The following is a 23,510-nucleotide window of genomic DNA, read 5'->3' as shown; positions in this document are numbered from 1 at the left end:
TGTGAAGGCTTGGAACTTAAACTGCAGGGAGAGTGCGGGGAGACTGCAGGGAGAGTGTATCGCCGTGTACATCAGTGTGCAGTGCACCAAGAGAGAATAGTGGCCCCATCACAGAGTGGGGAGGGGGAGCAGTAGTAGTGGCATACAGCACAAGATGGTGCCAGATCACAGTAGTAGCAGAACCCAACAACAGCAGTGTGATAACAAGGGCCAGTGGTATGCATATCCTTGTAAAAATGCAACATGTACATATCAGTAGGCCAAGAAGCCCCTTTGTAGGAATGGGCAGAGGTGGGTGGCTGCATCAGAATGGTGGCAGCAGCACATGGCCAGAAGTAACGGGCAGAAAACTGGCCAGGCAGGAAAGCGATGGCAAACTTGGCCAGTTGCGACCACACTTCAAGTATCCATGCCCAGTAGTCCAGGGTATCTTGGATCATGGGTGAAAGGGTGCACTCCAAGTATGCCACCACCTGCTGGTTGAGTTTCTGCTGCATGTCCAACTGCTGCTGCTGCTGGGTGGTTTCTTCAGAAGGTGGCTGAAGAAAACTGCTCATCAGAGACTTCATACTTATGGAGCTGGTGTTGCTCCTGCACCCCCCCCCCCCCCACTCATGGCAGTGGTGCGTGAGCTCAGAGGGTCCCCCGGTCAGACCTTCCTGAGGATGGATGATGACGCTTGTAGGCAGGGACTAACCAACTACACAGTATGTGTCTATAGTAGTCCATTTTTGCATCCCTCTCAGAAGGTCTAGAAAATGCCCGCATTTTTGAACGGTAGAGAGGGTCTTCTAACCATGTTGATAGCCAGTAGTCATCCCTCTGCCAAAACCTGACAATGCAGCTGTCACTTCACAAACAAGAAAGCAAGCATCTGGTCATTTGCGCAAGGAACTTGGAGGGCCTCCCTGCTTCGATCTCCACTGCATACTGCCACGGTCTGCCAGGTTCATCTGCATCATCTTCGTCGTCGCCCTCCAGCTCCTCATGATCCTCCTGGTTCTCTTCCGTTGCTTGGTCAGATAAACCACCTAGTTGTGTATAAAATTCCTGGACGTTTATGACCTCCTCCTCTGCGAGTTCATCCCCCTCAAGGCTCAGGTGGGTGTGAGATGTAGACACCATGTCTTCTGTCCCATCACCAATCTTATTTCTCAGCATCCTCTCCAAGATGTGAAGGAGTGCAATGACATCATTCATCCTGTAGTTCTGTCGACTGACAAATAAAGTGGCCTCCTCAAAGGGCCTAATCAAATAGCACATGTCACATACGAGCTGCCAGTGGCTAACGTGGAAGTTACACTGGGGAATAGACCTGTCCATCTGCAGCATTAAGAAATCGTTGACCACCTTCCTCTGCTCGTACAGGTGGTCTAACATAGGAAGCATGGAGTTCCAATAGGTGGAAACCTTGCATATCAGGTGATGTTGGGGAAGAGCATTTTGCCTTTGCAGCTCAAGAAGGGCGTGTTTTTCACGGTAAGAGTGTCTGAAGTGTATGCACAGTTTTCTGAACATTTTTAACAGCTCTTGCAGTAAAGTGGAAGGCTTGAAGAACGGGTGAGAATGAGATTGAAGACGTGTCCCATGCAGGGTGCATGGGTCAGCCCTCCCTGACGCAGCACAGACAAAATGTTCTTGCCATTATCAGTAACCATGGTTCCCACCTCCAGGTGGTGAGGAGACAGCCAGTGTTCAATTTCTTTATTAATGACATAGAGCAGTTCCACCCCATTGTGGCTCAGTTTGCCAAGGCGGGTTGGTAAGAAATGCAGCAGTTTCTGCACCAGGCTCTAACACTAAATGAGTGGCACGGTTTTCCCATTCCACTTTATGGTGACGCTCCATGTGTTGATGAAGGGCTGTCGTGCCAACATTAGAACCGTATCCATACCTTCTGCCCACACATTCTGCATACCCCCATGCTAAATTCCCATACTGCCGAATATGGCATTTTCCCTCCACCGCTGCATGATGCCTGCCTGCTGCTGCTTTTATGAACCCATTGACTGCTAGTGTGTTCCTCACAAGTAGTCTCCTGAGTAGCTGACGCATTTGGCTATATAGCTATCACTGTATCCACCCTGCTGTCTTATAGCCTTCTGGTTAACAGGCACGCTTCCACCCTGCTGTCTCACGGGCATGCTGCCACCCTCGCCCCCTGATGATTATGTCCCCTCTTCACCAGGCTCCCACCTGCGATCAGCTACATCATCTACAAATGTTGTCACCCTCAACTGTCTCTTGCGCACGTCCCTGACCTCACGCAGCATGTGCTCCCACCTGACTGTCATCATCGGTAGTTGGACGCCTAAAGGACTCCAAGGCGGACCTCTCCTCCAAGTCTTGGCTGGCCTATACAGTAACTGCTGACTGTCCTCACAAAGCCAAAGCAGAACAGAGCAGTCGACTACCATTACTTGGCTAACAGATGGAGCAGCAAAAGCAAGAGACAGGTGTCAGAGGAACCCACCGATTCCTGGCTGTGTATATCTGTTGTCACTTGAGATGATGTTGAAGAGCAAGTCAACCATTCTTGTACAGCTGGATTATTGGTCAAAACACGACCTCTGGATGAAAGTTGCAGCTCTGGCCTGTTGTTGCAGCTGCTACCACCCACCCCCTTCTTCTGCTGCTACACTGCCAGTTCTTTTGGAGGGCCCAGGCAACTGCCTGTTGGCCGTAGTGTATAACAACTGTATCGAAGGAGAATAGATTAGCTATCATAAATTTCACTTCACTGCACATGCACAGGGCGATAAGTTACACCTGCCCATTATACGGACTTAAAGTAACACTACAGCTAACAGAATGGATTAGCTTTGATAAATTTTGCTCCACTGCAATTTTGTGCAGGGCGATAAATTACACCTGCCCGTAATACGGACTTAACATATTCCTACAGCTAACAGAATGGATTAGCTATGATAAACTTCACTCCACTGCACAGTTATGTACAGGGTGATAATTTACACCTGCCCATTATATGGACTTAACGTAACGCTACAGCTAACAGAAAGGATTAGCTATGATAAATTTCGCTCCACTGCAGTTATGTACAGGGCGATAAATTACACCTGCCCGTAATACAGACTTAACATATTGCTACGACTAACATAACGAATTAGCTATGATAAATTTCACTCCACTGCACAGTTATATACAGGATGATAAATTAAACCTGCCCATTGTATGGACATAACGCAACGCTACAGCTAACAGAAGGGATTAGCTATGATAAATTTTGCTCCACTGCAGTTATGTACAGGGCGATAAATTACACCTGCTCGTAATATGGACGCAAGCTAATGCTAAAGCTAACATAATGGATTAGCTATGAATGTCGGTGCATTGCACAGTGATGAACACGGTGATACACTACTCACAAAAAGTTAGGGATATTTGGCTTTCAGGTGAAATTTATAGAAAATGTAAAAAGTTCACGCTCCAGTGATATTATATCATTAAAGTAGGGCATTTAAGTAGAAGCAGCAATGGTGATTTCCTCATCTCAAACAATTTATTGAAGCAAAAGCCAACAATAGTGGTGGGTATACCCCCACCAAAAAGTCAATGTCTCAATAACTTGTCATGTGGCCTTGAGCAGGGGCGTAGCTAGAACTGACTGGCCCCCACAGTAAAATTTTGTATGCCCCCCCATGACTATCCTGGCATCGTATGTGTGTATATGTAAGGGAGGGTTCACATCACATTTTTGCCTTTCGTTTGATGTATACGTTGGAAAAAAGGGATACAAAAGTGCAGCACATTTTGCTTTTGTATCCTGCAAAGTCTGTTAAAAAAAAGTATACGTTAACGTATAATTATTTTTAGTTTTTTACAATGGGACTCTATGGTGACGGACGCCAATGTATGGTGTCAGTCTGAGGCATTTGTTAACATATACATTTTATGTATAGATTAGACGAATGGCAAAACGTGATGTGAAACCGGCCTTAGTGTGCCATGATAGTGCCAAGTGCCAAGCACTAGAGGCAGAGAAGGGAGGCTGCAATGTACTGCATGCTAGAGTACAGAAGGCTGGCGGAGCGCACAGCCTGGTCTTGGTGATCAGTGGTGTGGACTGTATTCTACAAGGCTCACTCCACCGTATCATGTACTGGAATCTACAGTAAATACTGTAAAGATATTAGCCCTACCCCCGAATAATAATAGATTTAGTGACTATATAATCACCAACATATAGAGACTAAATAATACCACCATATTGGATAATAGCTCATACCATGACTGGATAACAAAACACTGTAATGTTATAGCTCCATATCATGACTGGATAACACCACCATACAGCGACTGAATAACCGCCATAAAGTGACTGAATAACACTGCCGTACAGTGACTGGATAACAATGCCATACAGTGACTGGATAACACCGTCATTCAGTGACTGGATAACACCACCACACAATGACTGTATAACACCACCATACAGTGACTGAATGACCGCCATAAAGTGACTGTATAACACTGCCGTACAGTGACTGGATAACACCGCCGTACAGTGACTGGATAACACCGCCGTACAGTGACTGGATAACGCCGCCATACAATGACTGGATAATGCCGCCATACAATGACTGGATAATGTCGCCATACAGTGACTGGATAGCACCGCCATACAGTGACCGGATAACGCCGCCATACAGTGACTGGATAACAGGGTATAAGGGGACACAGTACATGGTATGATTAGGGGCACTGTACAGGCTATGGTAAGGGGGCACAATGCAGGGTATGAGGGCATAGTACAGGTTATTAGGCACAGTATAGGGTATAAGAGGGCATAGTAGAGGTTAGGAAGCATAGTACAGGGGTATCCCCTTATGCTCCTGTAATGTGCCTCCTACAGGGTATTAAATTGGGGCACAGAGCAGGGGGCACGGTACAGTATAAGGGGCACAGCATAGGGGGCACAGTACAGGGCAGGCGGCACAGTACAGCATAGGGGGCACAGTACAGCATAGGCGGTACAGTAAAGGTCCGGGGTCACAATACAGCATAGGGGATACAATATAGGACAGGGGGGCACAATATAGCATAGGGGATGCAGTACAGGGTAGGGGGGGACACAGAGCAGCATAGGGGGGCACAGTACAGCATAGCAGGCACACACAGTGCAGCATAGGAGGCACAGTACAGCATAGGGGGTACAGTGCAGGGCATGGGGGCACACACATTGCAGCATAGGGGGCAGAATACAGCATATGGGACATTGTACAGGGCAGGAGGCAGAATACAGCATAGGGGGCATAGTACAGGGCAGGGGGCACAGACTCACCATTGTTAGTCAGGCTGGCAGTGAGTCTGAAGGTTGGCAGCATTAGCTGGCTGGCAGGCAGACTGCAGCGATGCTCAGACGACTGAGCAATAGGTCAGCTGTCACTACAAGTGAGGCGGGTGGGCAGGTAAGAGAGACAGCCTGCCAGGCGGGCGGACATTCACATCCAGGGTCGACATGGAGCTTCTAGGAGTCTGGGAGCGGGCCCTGTTTGTGACTGAAGTATTACTTGAAATGATTGGTGGAGCAGCAGCTTCCGCTCACTGCTGCTCCACCGATCGGATAACACAGTGCAGCAGCACAGAGGTAGGAGAATCCCTCTCGAACCTCTTCTCTCCTCTCTTCACGACGCCCCTTCCCCAGGCAGGGAGAGATGGGAAATGTAAAATAAAATAAATGAAAAAAAAATCATTATTAGAAACAGGGGCGTTGCTAGGGTCTCAAAAGATCCAGGGCCCAAGCCCCAATGCATATGGCCCAGTCAATGCCCCCCTGCCCGCACTAGCACTAAAGACATTTTACTTGCTGCATAGACACTATCAAACATACAGGAGTATACAGCAGCACATACCTGTCACATCCAGAGCCTCCCAAGTGGTGTCTCTATTGATCTTCTCGGTCATCATCTTCTACATTAGGTCAGGACAACTTCTCTCAGCCAGCCCTCATCTCTGCAGAGTATGACACACAGACATCTTAGATTCCTCACATTTATATCATCAGCCCCAACAACCTGGAGTTCCCACAGTGTTATCCTGCTGCTCGCTGTGTGCCCCAATGCCCCCAAATACTACTCTGAAGGAAAATTACTGCCATACAAATAGTCCTCCCATAGTAATAGTGCTCCTCCAAGTCCCACCAATAGTAATTTCCTTCTAGAATGCCCTCAATAGTAATACTGCCCCCTACAGTGCCACCAGTCATGATAATGCTCCTCAAGAGTGCCTCCATTAGTAGAAGAGCCCTCCAGTATTAATAATGCCCTCACAGAGCCCCAGTAGAAATAAGTTCCCCTTATTGTTCCCCCAGTGGTAATAAAGCTCTCTACAGCCTGATGTATAAACACTCCTATAGAGCCCCCTGTAGCAATCAGGACCCCAATAATGTCCTCTGTATTTATAATGCCCCGATGCAGTGCCCCCTATAGTTAGAATCCTCCCTGTAGTGCCCTCAGAAATTATAATGCCCCAGCCATTTCAACATACAGACCCAATAACATAATTTCGCTCCCTCCACCATATAGTCCCATGTAAATAACATCAAGCCATCTCTCCTGCCTCCTCCAACATACAGTCCCATGTAAATATCATCAATCCACTGTCTTCAGCCCCTCCAACATACAGTCCCATGTACAAAACATAATTCCCTCCCTTTAGCCTCATCCAACACACAGTTCCATGTAAGGCTACTTTCACACGAGCGTTCGGGTGTCCGCTCGTGCGCTCCGTTTGAAGGGGCTCACGAGCGGCCCCGAACGCATCCGTCTGGCCCTAATGCATTCTCAGTGGAGGCGGATCCACTGAGAATGCATCCGCCTGCCAGCGCTCAGCCTCCGCTCAGTGAGCGGACACCTGAACGCTGCTTGCAGCGTTCGGGTGTCCGCCTGGCCGTGCGGAGGCGAGCGGATCCGTCCAGACTTATAATGGAAGTCAATGGGGACGGATCCGCTTGAAGATAACACCATATGGCTCAATCTTCAAGCGGATCCGTTCCCCATTGACTTTCAATGTAAAGTCTGAACGGATCCGCTCAGGCTACTTTCTGACTTAGAATATTTTCTAAGTAATAATGCAGACGGATCTGTTCTGAACGGATGCAAAGGTCTGCATTATCGGAGCGGATCCGTCTGATGAAACATCAGACGGATCCGCTCCGAACGCTCGTGTGAAAGTAGCCTAAGAAACATCACTCCCTCCCAAACCGCCTCCATCATACAGTTCCATGTAAGGCTGCATGCACACGATTGTAAAAAAATTAAATAAAATAGGCGTTCAGAAGCAGACGCACTGTCATAACCATTTTCTAACCCTTTGTGTGTCCATTTTCTCGCCATCTGACTGTTTAAAAATGGATGAATTTCATTGGCTTATCCCAGCCCCCTATAATGGCCCCAATTGTAAATAATGCCCAAATATTGGTCCCCAGCATTAATAATGTCCCTCATAGTGGCCGCCAGCATTAATAATATGGCCCACAGCATTTTTTCTTACTGCAAAAAAAAAAAAACATACCGCACCCACTTTCACGCGCGGGGACACTCGCTCCTCACTGGATGCAGCAGGACCTGATGTGATCGTGTGATGTCATCACGCTGGGAGCGCAGGTCCGTCTGCATCCAATGAGGAATCTGTGTCCCTGTGCTTTGGATGAGGTGAGTATTTTTCAAATTATTTTAACTCCTGAAATATCATTTATCCCCTCAGTACCTGTTTTTATCAGCTGTTAAAGCGAACCTTTCACCTCATTTTCACCTTATAAACTAGCAACAGTATCTTATAGATTATCTTGAGTGTGTTGTTATCCATGTTAGTGCCGCTTTCCTGGGCTCTTTATACTTCAAAAAATCGTCTTATAAACTTCACATTCTGTGCTCCAACAGTCATGCAACCAGTCAAGGGGGTAGCCCTTCCATCTCCTCTGGCCGTACCGCCCCTGCCCTAACCCCTCCTCTATGCTCCTTAACTGACAGCCGGCTCAGTCGCCGGGACGGCGCTTCTGAAACCTGCGCATGCGCCGTCCTCCTGATTCGCCGCGCGATCCCGTGTTTCTTGCTGACAAAAGCGCGATCATGTAAGAGAATCGCGCATGCGCATTACGCAATGCCGGCCTGTCTGCTCTCCTGTCTGCTCTCCCTCCCTAATGTGCGGCAAGTCTACAGTGATCACGTGGGGCACTTTGAGCATGAAGATAGTGGAGCGCGCGCACATTAGGGAGGGAGAGCAGACAGGCCGGCATTGCGTAATGCGCATGCGCGATTCTCTTACATGATCGCGCTTTTGTCAGCAAGAAACACGGGATCGCGCGGCGAATCAGGAGGACGGCGCATGCGCAGGTTTCAGAAGTGCCGTCCCGGCGACTGAGCCGGCTGTCAGTTAAGGAGCATAGAGGAGGGGTTAGGGCAGGGGCGGTACGGCCAGAGGAGATGGAAGGGCTACCCCCTTGACTGGTTGCATGACTGTTGGAGCACAGAATGTGAAGTTTATAAGACGATTTTTTGAAGTATAAAGAGCCCAGGAAAGCGGCACTAACATGGATAACAACACACTCAAGATAATCTATAAGGTACTGTTGCTAGTTTATAAGGTGAAAATGAGGTGAAAGGTTCGCTTTAAACGGGCACGCTCCTGTCTAGACGGCTGTTAAAAATGGCCCTATTGATTTCACAGCCAAAAATAGGACATTTCCTATTTTTTGTTGGCCGCTATTTACTAGACCTTTTAAAAAAATAAAAACAGCCGTGTGGACAGCCACAGACTGCAATTAGTTATAATTGGTTATATATGGATGCTACTTAAACTGCTGTCACATGACCTAAATAACATCACTCTCCTCCAAGATACAATCCCATGTAAACAACATCACTCCCCGTCCTTCAGCCCCTCCAACATACAGTCACATGTAAATAACATCACCCCCCCCTTCAGCCCCTTCAATATACAGTCCCATTTAAATAACATCACTCCCCTCCCTTCAATATACAGTCCCATGTAAATAACATCACTCCCTTCCCTTCAGCCCCTTCAATATACAGTCCACATGTAAATAGCACCCCTCCCTTATGCCCTTACATAAAGTCCCTTGTAAATAACATCACTCTCTCAACCAAGCAGGGAGGTGGTGTGAGAGAGCAGAACTACAACTCCCAGCATTCCTCTGGCTCTCACATTGTATCCATCCCTTCACTTACCTCTCGTCAGTCACAGAAGCCATCACAGTCAGAGTCTTCTCCACTAGTTCTCCTCTTCACATCTTAGCTCCGCCCCCTCTCGCACTTATCACATGACAGTGACATCATCGAATGTCCTTCTCCACCACTGAGCTCTGCCTCTAGCACAGCTCACCTGACTGTGATGTCATCACAGGTCATTCAGCTCCTGCAGTGCGTCCCTGGTTAGTAGTCACTCTTTTTTTTCATTAGCAGGCAGTACATTCGGAGCCTGGGACAAAACATCTGGGGCCCAGGCCCCGAATGTTTTAACCTAGCGACTAGGGTTGCCACCCGTACGGGAATGACCCGGACAGTCCGGGTTTGTAATCCTGTGCCTGGGTACAAGCCTTTCTCAGACCCGGGCACAGGATTCCATTTCAAACTGCAGACCAGTTGCCAGCTAGCCTCAACTGACAGCTGGCGGTGAGCGGCGGTGGGCCCACGGTATACTGAGACGCCGCAGTGCATAGTGTATACTTTACCACAAAATTGCTGCGAGGTGCTAAAGTGTTCGGGTTTGGCTTGAAGAAAAGGTGGCAACCCTACTAGTGACGCCCATGATTAGAAATATGGCCTTGCTAGCCACACCCGGGCCCCTACTGAGCTTGGGCCCAAAGCAGTCTCTTCCCCTGCTTCCCCGATAGCTACACCACTGGCCTTGTGCATCAATTATAGCTTGACAACAAAAATCTCATGCTGTTCACAAGTTGACTTAGGCTAGGTCTACACGACGACTTATTGTCGCGCGACAGATAGGGCACAACTACACTGCAACATTTGTAGCGCAACATTTTGTTGCACTAATAGCGCGACAATTTTTATAATGGCAGTCTATGGTGTCGCACTGCAACATGCAACATGCTGCGACTGCGACGCAACAGTCGCAGAAAAATCCATCTCGATTTAGTGCAACAAAATGTCGCGCGACAAATGTCATCGTGTAGACCTAGCCTTATTGTCTGCTGAGGCATGGCATCTCACGCTTCTTGAAGTGCGGCCCTCAGGTCATTGAGGTTCTGGGGTACAGAGTTACCAGCCTCTACATCGCTCCTCAGCTGATCCTATAGGTTTTCAATGTGATTCAGGTCTGGGGACAGTGCAGGCCACTCCATTTGAGGTATCCCAGTCTCCAGTAGCCATTCCCTAATGATGCGGCCTCGATGAGCTGGTGCATTGTTGTCTATGAAGATAAAATTAGGCCTGTGTTGTTCATGCACAGGCATAATGACTGAATTAATGATGTTATTCAAGTAGTATGAGCTTGTCACTGTACTATTTACAAAGTGTAGGGCAGTTCTGTATTGACTAGACACAACTGCCCACACTGTAACACCACCAGCACCACCAAGGCTCGTCTGGTGACAACAGTGGCTCATTCATAGCGTTCTCCTTGACGTCTCCAACATCAATGGTGGCCATCATTTCTGCTCAGTGTGAAAAGATTTTCATCTGTGAACAACACTGAGGCCCACTGGTCCTTCTCCAGAGTTGATGCTCCCTGGCCCATGCAAGACGATGATGCCTGTGGTCAGGTATCCTTGCAGGTCGTGTAGCATACAGACCACGCTGATATAAACAGTTTTAAATGGTCTGATGTGACACTTGGGTGCCTCTCGCCTCCCTTAAATGTGCCTAGAGTTCTGTGGCATTCATCATCTGGTTCCACAGGGCATTGTTCACAATAAAGCGGTCATCAATGTGGGATGTGGCAAAAGGACATCCACTTCTATACCTTCCTGTGACTCTTCAAGTCTCTCTGAATCTCTGTTGCAACCTGCTGATGACACTCTGTGACACTCTAAGCTCAGTGGCCATTTCCGTTTGAGAACTTCATGCTTGAAGCCTCACAATGGCGAGGTCCTGTTGATCAATTGTTAGGAGTCGTCTTGGTCTCATGATGTCAAAATGTTAACAGCATGATGAGGTTCTAATTGAACCAGGAAATGTATTGGGCAATTCATGGATCAAACATCTGTTGTGAATTTTGCCGTTAAGCTTCTTGTTAGAGAACAGCAAGTTGTGCAAAAATTACTGAAACATTGAACAGTTGGACATGTGCATTCACATTAAGTTTCCTTGTATAAAGTTTAGAGTGCATTTTAGGTTCATCCTGAACTTTCACCCACAAGCCAAATACTGAGGCACACTAACTGTATCACTAAAATAACATATTAACGCTGAATGTTGGTGCACTAGAATGTGATGGACATGGTGATATATCACACCTTTAATACAGAGACATACTAACTAGATCACTAAAATAACAGATTAACTTTGAATGTCCCTGAACTAGAACTTGATGCACACGGCGATACACTCTCCCTGCACTCGTCCTCTCCAATATTGTTCTTTCAAACTGTTTTCGGCAACACTGTCCCTAGCGCATGAGTGCTTGTCACCTCTCTCTCTATGCTCAGCTCACCGGACATTATGGAGACTGCGTAGGTGAGGCTTAGGCTTTTATAGGGCTGTGACATTCCAGGACATGGTTATCTGCAGATTAGCTGGCTGCACAGCATTAAGGGTGATCTTGCGTTCCCAAGCTTCTTTTACTTTCTAAAATGTGCAGCTGCCATTTTAGGAAAACCTGATTAGTTAACATGAAGTGCATGGAAATTCTCCTTAATTTCGAACCGAATTCCACTTTGAATGCTTTGCTTCGCTCAACACTATTGATAATAAAGGTAAAGTAATTCACCAAGGCCTTAGTAGTCATATTACTGCATATGCATTAAATGGAGTAATACTAGGGACGACAGAGGAAGAGGACTTGGGTATTCTAGTTACAAGTAAGCTAAGAAGCCATACTCTATGCCAATCATCAGCTGCAAAAGCATATAAGATTTTAATATGTGCAGTACTGTGCAAAAGTTTTAGGAAGGTGTGTAAAAAATACTGGAAAGTAAGAATGCTTTCAAAAATAAAAGCATTAGTTAGTAGTATTATCAATTAACAAATTGTAAAGTGAATGAACAAAAAATAAATCTAAATCAATTCATTATTTGGTGTGACACCCTTTGCCTTCAAAACAGAATCAGTTCTTCAAGGTACACTTGCACACAGTTTTTAAAGAAACTTGGCAGGGAAGTTGTTCCAAACACCCTGGAGAATATGGATGTACTGTAGACTTGCTCAAATCCTTCTGTCTTTTCATGTTATCCCAGTCTCACTACCAGCGCCAGAAGACACAATTCTCTGTATACCTGCTGGCGTCCAGTTGCCAGGGAGACAGTCTGATCACCCACGTCGGGTGTTCTGACATCATAGGTCACGTGAGGCCAGGTGTGGCACGTGACCAGGCAGTGCATCACGTGACCAGGAAGTGCAGAGTATTTAAAAAGGCAATCTGCTGGTCACAGATTGCCTGTGAATGGTTCTATATACCTTACCAGCGCTTTGGATTGTGGATTGTTCTGACCTCCTGACTTCTGACTTTGGTTACTCCTTTTGACTTTGATTCTTGGATTCTGATTTTGCATTTCTGCATCTCCTAGTTTGACCCTGCTTGGATCTCAGACTCGCTTCTGCCTGACGTATTTGGACCAGGACTTGGCCGCTCGTGTATGACCTCGGCTTGGTATTGTTTAGTAATCTGCTTTCTGATTTGGCTTCATTGTTCTCTCTTGGTTTTGATCCAGTAAGTTTGACTCTTACTTAGATTCTGAGTTTTTCTCAGTATTTGTGTGCCTGCTTGTCGCTTTGTTTATAGTTTTTTCCCTCTGCTTTTTCCTGGTAAGAGCCAGCATGTAAATAAGCAGGAACCGTCAACCAGTTGTGGTCTGCCACTTAGGGTGGTCATGCAAATAGGCAGGGACAGAGGTGCGGGTAGAATTTAAGATTAACTTGTTTCCCCCATGACTCCCAGACAGACTCAATGATGTTGATAAAAGTAAAAACAGAACAAAACGAGCGGCACTCCCCGTTGATAGGCAGGTAACTTTATTCCATGGCAGGAGGTGGCCATGGAATAAAGTTACCTGCCTATCAACGGTGAGTGCCGCTCGTTTTGTTCTCTTTTTACTTTTATCATATATGCTCACTGCAGCTACAAGCTGAGCACCTCCGTGAGGCACCACTCCTCGGCAGTTGCATCCTGACAATTTTAGGTTTGGTGTAGTGCCACTGCTTATCTGGTCTACATTTTACATGAACTTAAAGATGTTGAGATTAGGGCTCTGTGGGGGCTATATCATTACATCCAGGACTCCTTGTTCTTCTTTACACTTAAGATAGGTCTTAATGACATTGGCTGTATGTTTGTGGTCATTGTCCTTCTGCAGAATTAATTCTGAGCCAATCAAACACTGATAGTACTGCATGATGGATAAGTATCTGCCTGTATTCCTCAGTATTGAGGACCTCATTAATCCTCCCCAAATTCTCAACTCCATTTGCTGAAATGCAGCCCCAAATTAGCAAGAAAGCTCCATGCTGATTCACTGTTGCCTGCAGACAATCATTATTGTACCACTCTCCAGGCCTTTGCTGAACAAACTGCATTCGTTTACAGCCAAATACTTCCAGAGCAGCTGCTGCCATTCTTCTGCAACCCAGTTCCATGTCAAAGGTATGCCTCTTTCAGCCGCAATTCTTTCATGAAGACCACTTCTGGACAGACTTCTCTGAACAGTAGATGGGTGTCCTGGGTATCAGTGGTTTCTGGCAGTTCTGAGCTGATGGCACTGCTGGACATCTTCCGATTTCAAAGGAAAGCAAGCATAGCGTATCTTTCATCTGTTGCACTAAGTTTCCTTGGCCAACCATTGCGTCTACGGTCCTCAATATTACCCATTTCTTTTCCCTTTTTTAAAAGATCTTGATACGGGCAGATATTTATCCATCATAAAATATCATCAGGATGGCATTTGATTGGCTATGAATGTATTCTACAGCAGAAGAACAACCCCAAACATACAGCCAATATCATTAAGAAATGTGTTCAGAATAAAGAAGAACAAGGAGTCCTGGATGGGATTATATGGCCCCCACAGAGCCCTAACCTCAACATCATCGAGTCTGTCTGGGGTTACATGAAGAGACAGAAAGCTTTGAGCCGATTTGTGGTTAGTTCTCCTTGCTGAGTTCCTTCAAAAACTACCAGCAAATGTACCTAGAACAATTGATGCTGTTTTGAAGGCAAAGAGTGGTCACACACCAAATAGTGACTTGATCTCTCTTTTGCGTAATTATTTAGCATTTTGTTAATTCATAAAAATACACTATTAACATTTCTATTTTTGAAAGCATTCTTACTTTGCAGCATCCCCCCCCCCCAAACCTGCCTAAAACTTTTGCACAGTTGTGTATAAAAATAGCTATAAAAACCTGTGATCCTGATCTAATAGTACCCCACTTCCTGCATCTCAAATATAGGATTCAGTTTTGGGATTCACATTCTAAAAAGGACATACAAGAGCTGGAGGTGGTAGGCAGGTGAATAGATTAGTGAATGGGATTGGAGGTTTTAGGCTAGAAATATTGGGGTTGTTCAGCTTAACCAAAGACACTTTAGAGGTAATCTCATTTACATGTACAAATACATGCGTGGTCAATACAAAGAACTGGCACATGATTAATAAGGACATTACAGAGGACAAGGGGACATTCATTAGGTGTGGACGAAAGGAGGCATAGACATCAATACAGTAAAATATTCTTTACTGGTAGAATAGTCAAACTATGAAATGCCCTACCACAAGAGGTAATAGTGTCTACCTATATCAGAATTTAAAGGGAATCTGTCACCACATAGTTCCCTATAAAACCATCTTGCCAAATGTGCGTTGGTCAATGAATTGTGATGGTGTTTGTCTTATCTCCATCGGTGGCTGAATTGTGGCGATATTAGGATTTATATTTTATGCTAAATAGCCCCTGGGTGCAAGAAGGCGTTACCGTTGCACCTCTTTGCATCCGAGGCTCCACTCCTTTTGATTTCTGGCCAAGCCCCCACCACTTTGACAGACAGGGCCAGGCAGTGAAGACATACTCACACTTGGCCCTGAAGTCTCATGATTGCTCTTTGTCTTCACTGTTCTGCGCAGGCGCAGTAGGGAATCCATCGGCCGGTGAGCTTCTGTTCTGTACTGTGTCTGTGCCTAACAATCAAGCAAATGAACAATTGCAAGACTTTGGGAAACTTAGGGCCAGGCATGAGTATGTATTTAATAAAAGTGGTGGGGGCATGGCTGGGAAAGAAAAAAGAGTAGAGCCTCAGAGGCAGCAAGGTGCAACCGGACCGCCTTGTTGAACACAGGGGCTATTTAGCATAAAATAAAAAACCTAATATCTCCACAATGGGGCCATCGATGAAAATAGGACCAGCACCATTAGAATGTATAGTGAGCGATTTGATGACAAATTCCCTTTAAAAAAAGGGCTGGATGCTTTTAAAAAATGTCATTGAGGGTTATAATTAATATAGCAATGAATGATGTATAATTGCTAGAGAAAGATTGTTCTTGATGAGCCTGTGGCTTTTTTTTCAACCTACTGTAAATATGTACCTGTGTGATTGAACATGCCAAATTATTTTTTCTTTCAGATTCCATTTGAACCCTTGAGAAAAAAACCTCTGTGTGCCCCTGTATAAAACTGGTCCATTATTACTGCTGATGCGATATCTTAAAACTTAAAGGGGTTGTCTCACCTCAGCAAATGACATTTATCATGTACAGAAGGTTAATACAAGGCACTTAGTAATGTAATGTTATTATCCATATTGCCTCCTTTGCTGGCTGGATTCATTTTTCCATCACATTATACACTGCTCGTTTTCATGGTTACCACCACCCTGCAATCAGTCAGTGGTGGTCTGCTTGCACACTATAGGGAAAAGTGCAGGCCTATTTGATGGCCGGGACCACGGGAGAGCACATAGGCTGGTGCTTTTTCCTATAGTATGTAAGCACAGCCACCACTGATGGTTGCAGAGTGGTCATAACCATGGAAATGAGCAGTGTATAATGTGATGGAAAAATGAATAAAGCCAGCAAAGGAAGCAATATGGACAATCACAATACATTAGTAAGTGCCTTGTGTAACACCCCAGAGTGGTGTTACCACTACTGCACCCTGCTACTATCTCTAATGGGCTAATATAATGTCATCGTATGTATGTCGTTCCAGGTCCTCCACAACGTGCATTCCTATTTTGTTATGCAACTGTTATGTTCACATGTAATGTGCCTGGTTCACCAGCAGGTGGCAGAAAACTCGGCAGAGCTGTATGTAGATAGAATGGAACTTACCATTCCATTGTAACCCCCCTCTGAAGAGAAGTGGGTGAGTCCTACTTCCTGCAGGAAGGGTGGGGCAGAAGTTCTAGTCAGTCTAGCTTATCCCCTGCTAGGGAAAGGGTGTGCAGGGGCATGTCTCTGCTGGACATGCCCACGCCAGCCAGAGCACCCTAAGCTCTGCTGGCCATGGAGGCCAAAGCTTGAAGCCTCAAGAGACAGGAGGAAAATTCCCTGGTATAACCTAGAACCAGACTACATAGAGAGTGCAGCATACAGAAGAAGCTGAGTTATACAGCAAGACTGTCAGTACAACAGAGTCAGAGAGAAAGATATAGCAGAGTGGAGTTTGCCTGCCAGTTTTAATGCTAAAGCCTGCTGGAACCAAGACAAAGCTTGAAGACTGTTTCTGATTAACGTTTATTCAAGTAAAGCTGCTGTTCAACTACCTACAAGGTCTGGACTCAATCTTTCTTTCAAATCCCTCAATTATTCCCACTATTTATTGCTTTGGAGCCAAAGCCAGCGGTATTCAGGTAGGAGCACCGTGACACACATAAAGAGACATTTTAGGCTGCACTATACCACTCGACATTCCTACACCTGGGTCGCACTTTATAGTAGGGCCCTATGATAAATGCTATTTGCTGAAGTGAGACAACCCCTTTAAGGAATCGGCACTGAAACCACCAACCTTTGCTATCAAAGGGAGTCTGAAATGCCATCTATTTAGCCACGAATGATTACTATGCAGTTTTCCAAACTACATCAAGAAAGTTTATGTCTCTTCTTGCAAAGGTTTTCTCACAGGAACCACAATTAACTGCTGCAGGTGATGGATTATCAGAACGGAATGGGGCTAAAGCCGCAGGCAGCCCTACAATGTGAAAACTCAAAAACCGTAGCACAAACCCAGGGGCCATCTGTGGATTTCTGCTTTAGTTTGCGCTGTGGATTTGGCCGGTGGAAAAATCTGCTGTGTGAAATATACCCTTAGACTAAACACACTTCTGATAAACATTTGGTTCAAAAGATGGTTAACCAGAAATTGTGATACATATCTTTCATAATATCCATAATTACTTGTAGTTGCCTTTTAGAATAACATGCTAAAAGAAACAGTTACAGTGGGGATATATACTCTGGACATGATCATGGCAACCTTAATGAAAACATCCAATGTTAAAGGGATATTCCCATCGCATACAATGGGGGATATCACTAAAATATTCCCGCATTGTCTTATAGGTGCAGGTCCCACCTCTGGGAGAACGGAGGGGGGAGAGCTGTGGCTGGAGGACCCCGGGTTTCCCGGGGCCCGTCCACCACCAAACGCTGCTCTCCGCTGCTCCCATAAAAGTGAATGGGAGCGCACAGCGCACGCGCGGCCCCCACTCCCATTCGTTTTTATGGGGCAGACGGAGATATTTTCGGCGGCCCCATTAAAATGAATGGAGGGCGGCGGCGCCCTCCATTAATTTCCCCGCTCTGTTCTCGTTGTAGGTCCTAGCGATATGCCCCCATTGTATGTGATGGCAAAACCCTTTTAAAGAAGAACTCCAGAATTGTATTTTTGCCTGTCCATTATGACTGACTCCTTGTAAACTACAGAATTACATCATTATCTATAAAATTACTCCTGGGAGCTCTCAGACCTCCACCCACTAAGCTCTGCCATCCTGGCTTCTCTGTATGTCCCCTCCATGTATATAGTACTATTCTAAACATATTGTTTCTGTGTCTCTACAATGATTAGCTGCAATTATAAAACTCTCCTGAATCACACTAAATGTCTGTACTTATACGTGTGTGCTGTGTCCAGAATCTCCAGTGTATTTCCATGAGATTGAGCTTCACACTTCTTTCCACTGCCTCCTGCTTGTAAAAGCTGACAGGGAGAAATCTATCACAAAAAGGAGACAGGGGAGACAGGCTGAAGCTACATCACATAGGAATACACTGAGACTCTGCAGTGTGAGTTAGGGCAGAAGTTCTATGTCCCTGATATCACCTACTGCCATAAGATAGGACTTGGAGCAGAGCAAGTGCATGTAGGCATAATGGGAATAATGATAAAAAGATGAGATTGATGGGAAATATAGGGTTCATTAGGAAGACTATATCACAGGAGAAAAAGAAACCAAAATGAGAGGCATACCATAAATGTCACATCAACTATAACAGGTGTATACAAGAGCATCGACATTATTCTTTAATAAAGGTTTATGCTGTTCTATATAGGGAAGAAAATGCTGGAGTTCTTTTTTAACAATGCCAATGTTCAAGAAACGAGAAAGGGTGTACAAAAAGTGTATGATATAAAGTGGCTTCTTTTCTTATTTCACGACTGGAAAAGTTATTGTGAAAAGTCCACTAAAATAGGAGATGATGTTTCCAGCAGCTTTCCTAGCTTATTAAAAGTGTCCCTTCCCTGTCTACGATATTCAAATGCCTTATCATGGCTTATGGAAAGGGGTTCTAATAAAACCATCGCTTTAAGACACATTTGTGCTATTTAACTTAAAATAAAATAAATCATCTGCACATAAACACCAATTAGTCATAGACTTGTCCTCTTCTGTTAAAAATTCTAACCTGCCATTACTTATTTCTTATATACAATATATATTTTTCTGGGATAGATGGATGACAACCATGATAGCTGTCTCTATGATAGTGAACAATACAGTAGTTGAAAATACGCCTTTCTGGTGTTTCAAAGGAACTAAAATGGTGACAATGAATGTAATTTGAAGCTCCCAGGTCATTAATTATCATATGCAACTATAGGCACTGGTGTCCTCTCTTCCACTTGGTCATTGGGGGCCCCTCAGATACCAGAGCCCAGGTACATCTACAATATTTGAACAACCTGTGATTATACATACAAGTAATAACAGCTTGACAGGAATTTTAAAAACATAAGAGTTTACCAGTACCTGAGGACCATCAACAATGATCTCTAACTGGAATAGCTAGTCACATTCACATGTCAAAAAGTAAAAGGTACAAATATATGCTGATCATTTGTCCTTTGACTGATTCTTTATGGTAGGCAACCTTAAAATATACCTCTGTATTCAATTTCAGATCATTCATGCATTCGCTCTTTCCTCTTACCTGCTCTGTTGATCTCTATGATTTCCTCCTGAGCTAAGGGGCAGGAATCTCCTGTTGCACTTCTATGAGGAGACTGCATGTCTGGTTTACAGTAATTAGGAGATCCAGGTTGAGGAGCCCGTGGAATATGTTTGTTCTTTTTCTTTGGTAGCTTCTGCTTAGCCATTGCTAGGGAGTAGTACATTCCAAAATTGTTGACAATGACAGGGACTGGCATAGCAATTGTTAGCACACCTGCTAACGCACAAAGGGCACCCACCAGCATACCCGACCAAGTCACTGGGTACATGTCACCATACCCCAAAGTTGTCATTGTAACCACAGCCCACCAGAACCCTATGGGGATATTTTTGAAGTTGGTGTGTTTACTACCAGTAATGTCCCCGGGCTCAGCCCCGATTCTTTCCGCATAGTATATCATAGTGGCAAAGATTAAAACCCCGAGTGCCAAAAATATGATAAGAAGAAGAAATTCATTTGTACTGGCTCGTAAAGTGTGGCCAAGAACTCTGAGACCAACAAAATGACGAGTGAGCTTAAAGATTCTCAGGATCCTAACAAATCGGACAACACGAAGGAAACCTAGGACATCCTTGGCTGCTTTGGAAGACAGGCCACTCAAGCCAACCTCCAGGTAGAAGGGTAAAATAGCCACAAAGTCAATAATGTTCAAGCTGCTCTTAATGAATTCCATTTTATCAGGGCAGAACAAAACACGCATGAAAAACTCAAAGGTGAACCATATCACGCACATGCCTTCTACATAAGTGAGGAAAGGTTCAGTCTCCACTTCTAATATAATCTCCGTCTTGGTGACGTTGTTTTGTGTGGTGGTCTCAGTCTTGTTGATGATCTCATTGAATGCCTCATGGGTCTCAAGGCAAAACGTTGTGATGGAGATGAGAATGAAGAACAGGGAAGCAAAGGCGATATACTGCCAAACAAACAAGAGAATACAGTTATACAAAAGACATAGACACAACACATAATATATAACACAAATGTCTGAACAACTACATAATATGTAAGAGGTCAACCACAACTTCATGAGATTCTACCAGCAACAGTTGTATCAATTATATTACATGGCCATTTATAAGCCTGTCACTCTTTGGGGATTTGGTCTGGATTAATGGTGTCCTCAATGCAGAGAAAAACAGGAAGATACTTATCCATCATGCATCCATCATGCAAACTTCAGGGAGGCGTCTGCTTGGTTCCAAATTTATTTAGCAGCAGGAGAACAACCCCAAACATACAGCGAAAGTGATTAAGAACTATCTTCAGCATTAAGGACAACGAGTCCTCGAAGTGATGATAGGGCCCCCACTGAATCATGATAGCAACAGCATTGTCTGGGATTACATGAAGAGACCTAAGGATTTGAGCAAGCCTACATCTACAGAAGATCTGTAGTTAGTTCTCCAAGAGATTTGAAACAACCTCCCTGCAGAGTATCTTCAAAATCTTTGAAAAAGTGTACCTAGTAAAACTGATGCTGTTTTGAAGGTAAAGGGTGCTCACAGCAAATATTGATTTGATTTACATTTCTCTCTTGTTCTTTCACTTTGCATTTTGTTAATGATAAAAATAAACTATTAACATGTCTATTTTTTAAAGCATTCTTACTTTGCAGCATTATTCCACTTTACAACATGAGGTAAACAAAACATGGTGATGGATCTCAGCACTAGAGGCATGGAAGCTGCACAGAATTTAAGGAGGTTGTCCGACATTATTAAACTTATCAGATAAACTCCCAGGAGGTAATTTTTGATATTTTTTTTTTACTTGCCTCTTTCTCCGGCGCCATTATCTCTGGTCCTCCTGTAGCTGCTTGTTCACAAACTGCAATGGTGACGTGTCGGTATATGCCACATGACTGCTACAGACAATCGATGTCCTCAGCAGCAAAGAGAACCAGACCAGCAGGGCAGAGAACAGTGCTAGAGAAGGTGGTAAGTATGACATAACTTTCAGATGTAGATCATCAGGGGGCTTGTCTTAGATTTTTAATTATCTTAGACAACCCCTTTAAATGTTAAGTTTATTTAATTTTTTTTGTAACTTTTTGGCCAAAATACTGATCTTCAACTACTGAAATTAAACTAGGAGTATAAAATTAATAAAGAAGGCTGACTTCTCACAGCTGAAGTATTGTTACATTTTAACCAGTGTAGATAATCCCATGTGAGCTAAATGGGCCGTACTCTCTGCTGATACATTTAACCTATGCTGATACATTTTAGCAAAATATTAGACCAGGGTACATATTTCAGCTACTGCTCATGGAGTACTGTCTAAGGGTACTTTCACACTAGCGTTTTTGTTTTCCGGTATTGAGTTCCGTCACAGGAGCTGAATACCGGAAAAAAACTGATCAGTTTTATCCTAATGTATTCTGAATGGAGAGCAGTCCATTCAGGATGCATCAATTCAGTACCTTTTAAGTTTTTTGGACGGAGAAAATACCGCAGCATGCTGCAGTTTTATGTCCGGCCCAAAATACTGAACACTTGCCGGAATGCCGAAGTTGAAGTGTATTAGTGTCGGATCTGGCATTCAGTGTTCCGGCAAAACGGATCCGACTTTTCGGTCTGCGCATGCGCAGACCTTTAAAAATGCAAAAAAATAATAATGCCGAATCTGTTTTTCCGGATGACACCGGAGAGACAGATCCGGTATTGCAATGCATTTGTCAGACGGATCTGCATCCCGATCTCTGACAAATGCCATCAGTTTGCGTCCGGATTGCCGGATCCGGTAGGCAGTTACAGCGACAGAACTGCCTGCCGGAATCCTCTGCCGCAAGTGTGAAAGTAACCTAAGGCTTTATGCACATGACTGTATTTTCGGTCCCATTCTTTTCAATAGGGCCACAAAAGATGCAGTCCACATTAGTTTGTCTGCTCCGTCGGCCCGCAAAAAAATAGAACATGTTCTATTGTTGTCCGTTTTGCGGACAAGGGCAGGACATTTCTACAAGAATTTAAAAAATGGCATGCACACTGCCGTGATTCGTGTTTTGCGGATCTGCAGTTTGTGGACCGCAAAACACAATCATGTAGATGAAGCCTAAACCAGATAAAATTGTATCTGCCACTCAGCAGATAAACCGGAATGTTTCCATTCAATGACAGCAAATGAGAGATCTTGAACTATTCAAACTCCTTTAAGAATATCCTGATAGTTCGCTCACACCCTCAGAATATCTGCTTGGTACATCACAAACAGGCATGAGCGAAGCGAGCTTTGGCTCATAGATCCGAAGTCGCTTTGTTCAAAACTTTGTTTTAATGCTGTGCGGAGATCCGTCTCCGTACATAATTAAAATGTATGTGTAGTGCCCTGGTGCAGGAGGTACTTTGACATTTGGACATTTGTCTATTTCCCCTATGCAAAGTTATAAACTTCTTACTTTATTTCACTTGAAAAGGTTAATTTGCACTGTTTAATACTGTGTTACTGCATTTTATATGTATGTTGTGATATATACCTTGTATATTATCACTGCATTTGCAAAGCTCTGTGGAAAGGGTTAATGAATACTGAGAGACTGTTAGGACTTTGAATGAGAAGCTGGTAATTTTCCACTGCTGTTATAGAGTTTAAAGAAGAGCATGTTTTGGAGGGGAAAAGCCAGATGTTTTTTATCACCAAAACCAGACAGTCTGACCATTTGAATGTCTAGTTTTAGCTACGTTGTTATGACTGGAAACTTGTTTTTGTCTGGAAAAACTGCTGTGTCATTGCCATTGAGTATCATTGAACCTCTAATGTAAGTCTATGACAGATGGAAAGTGTTACAATGCATCTGTTTGTGCTGAGCTTCTCCATTCCATTCCTCCCACTAGAAGGTTCTAGTCTAGCTAAAACTGTATATAAGGAGAGCAGTCAGAGCCCCTAGTCTTCTGCAGTTAGGGAC

At 44.5% G+C, this 23,510-nt stretch overlaps 1 protein-coding gene across 3 annotated transcripts in view; it reads right to left on the bottom strand.

Moving 5' to 3' along the window:
- Positions 1-23,510, bottom strand: part of LOC121002371 (potassium voltage-gated channel subfamily C member 1-like) — a 156,126-nt gene that overhangs the window by 56,144 nt on the left and 76,472 nt on the right. For all 3 annotated transcript variants that reach the window (XM_040433834.1, XM_040433839.1, XM_040433843.1), the window contains exon 2: positions 19,586-20,519. In XM_040433834.1, coding sequence (XP_040289768.1) covers positions 19,586-20,519 — 934 coding nt within the window. The remainder of the gene's footprint in view (positions 1-19,585; positions 20,520-23,510) is intronic.

This window comes from Bufo bufo, chromosome 1, assembly GCF_905171765.1.
Source record: "Bufo bufo chromosome 1, aBufBuf1.1, whole genome shotgun sequence".
NCBI lineage: Eukaryota > Metazoa > Chordata > Amphibia > Anura > Bufonidae > Bufo > Bufo bufo.
This window is presented reverse-complemented; position numbering and strand designations above follow the sequence as displayed.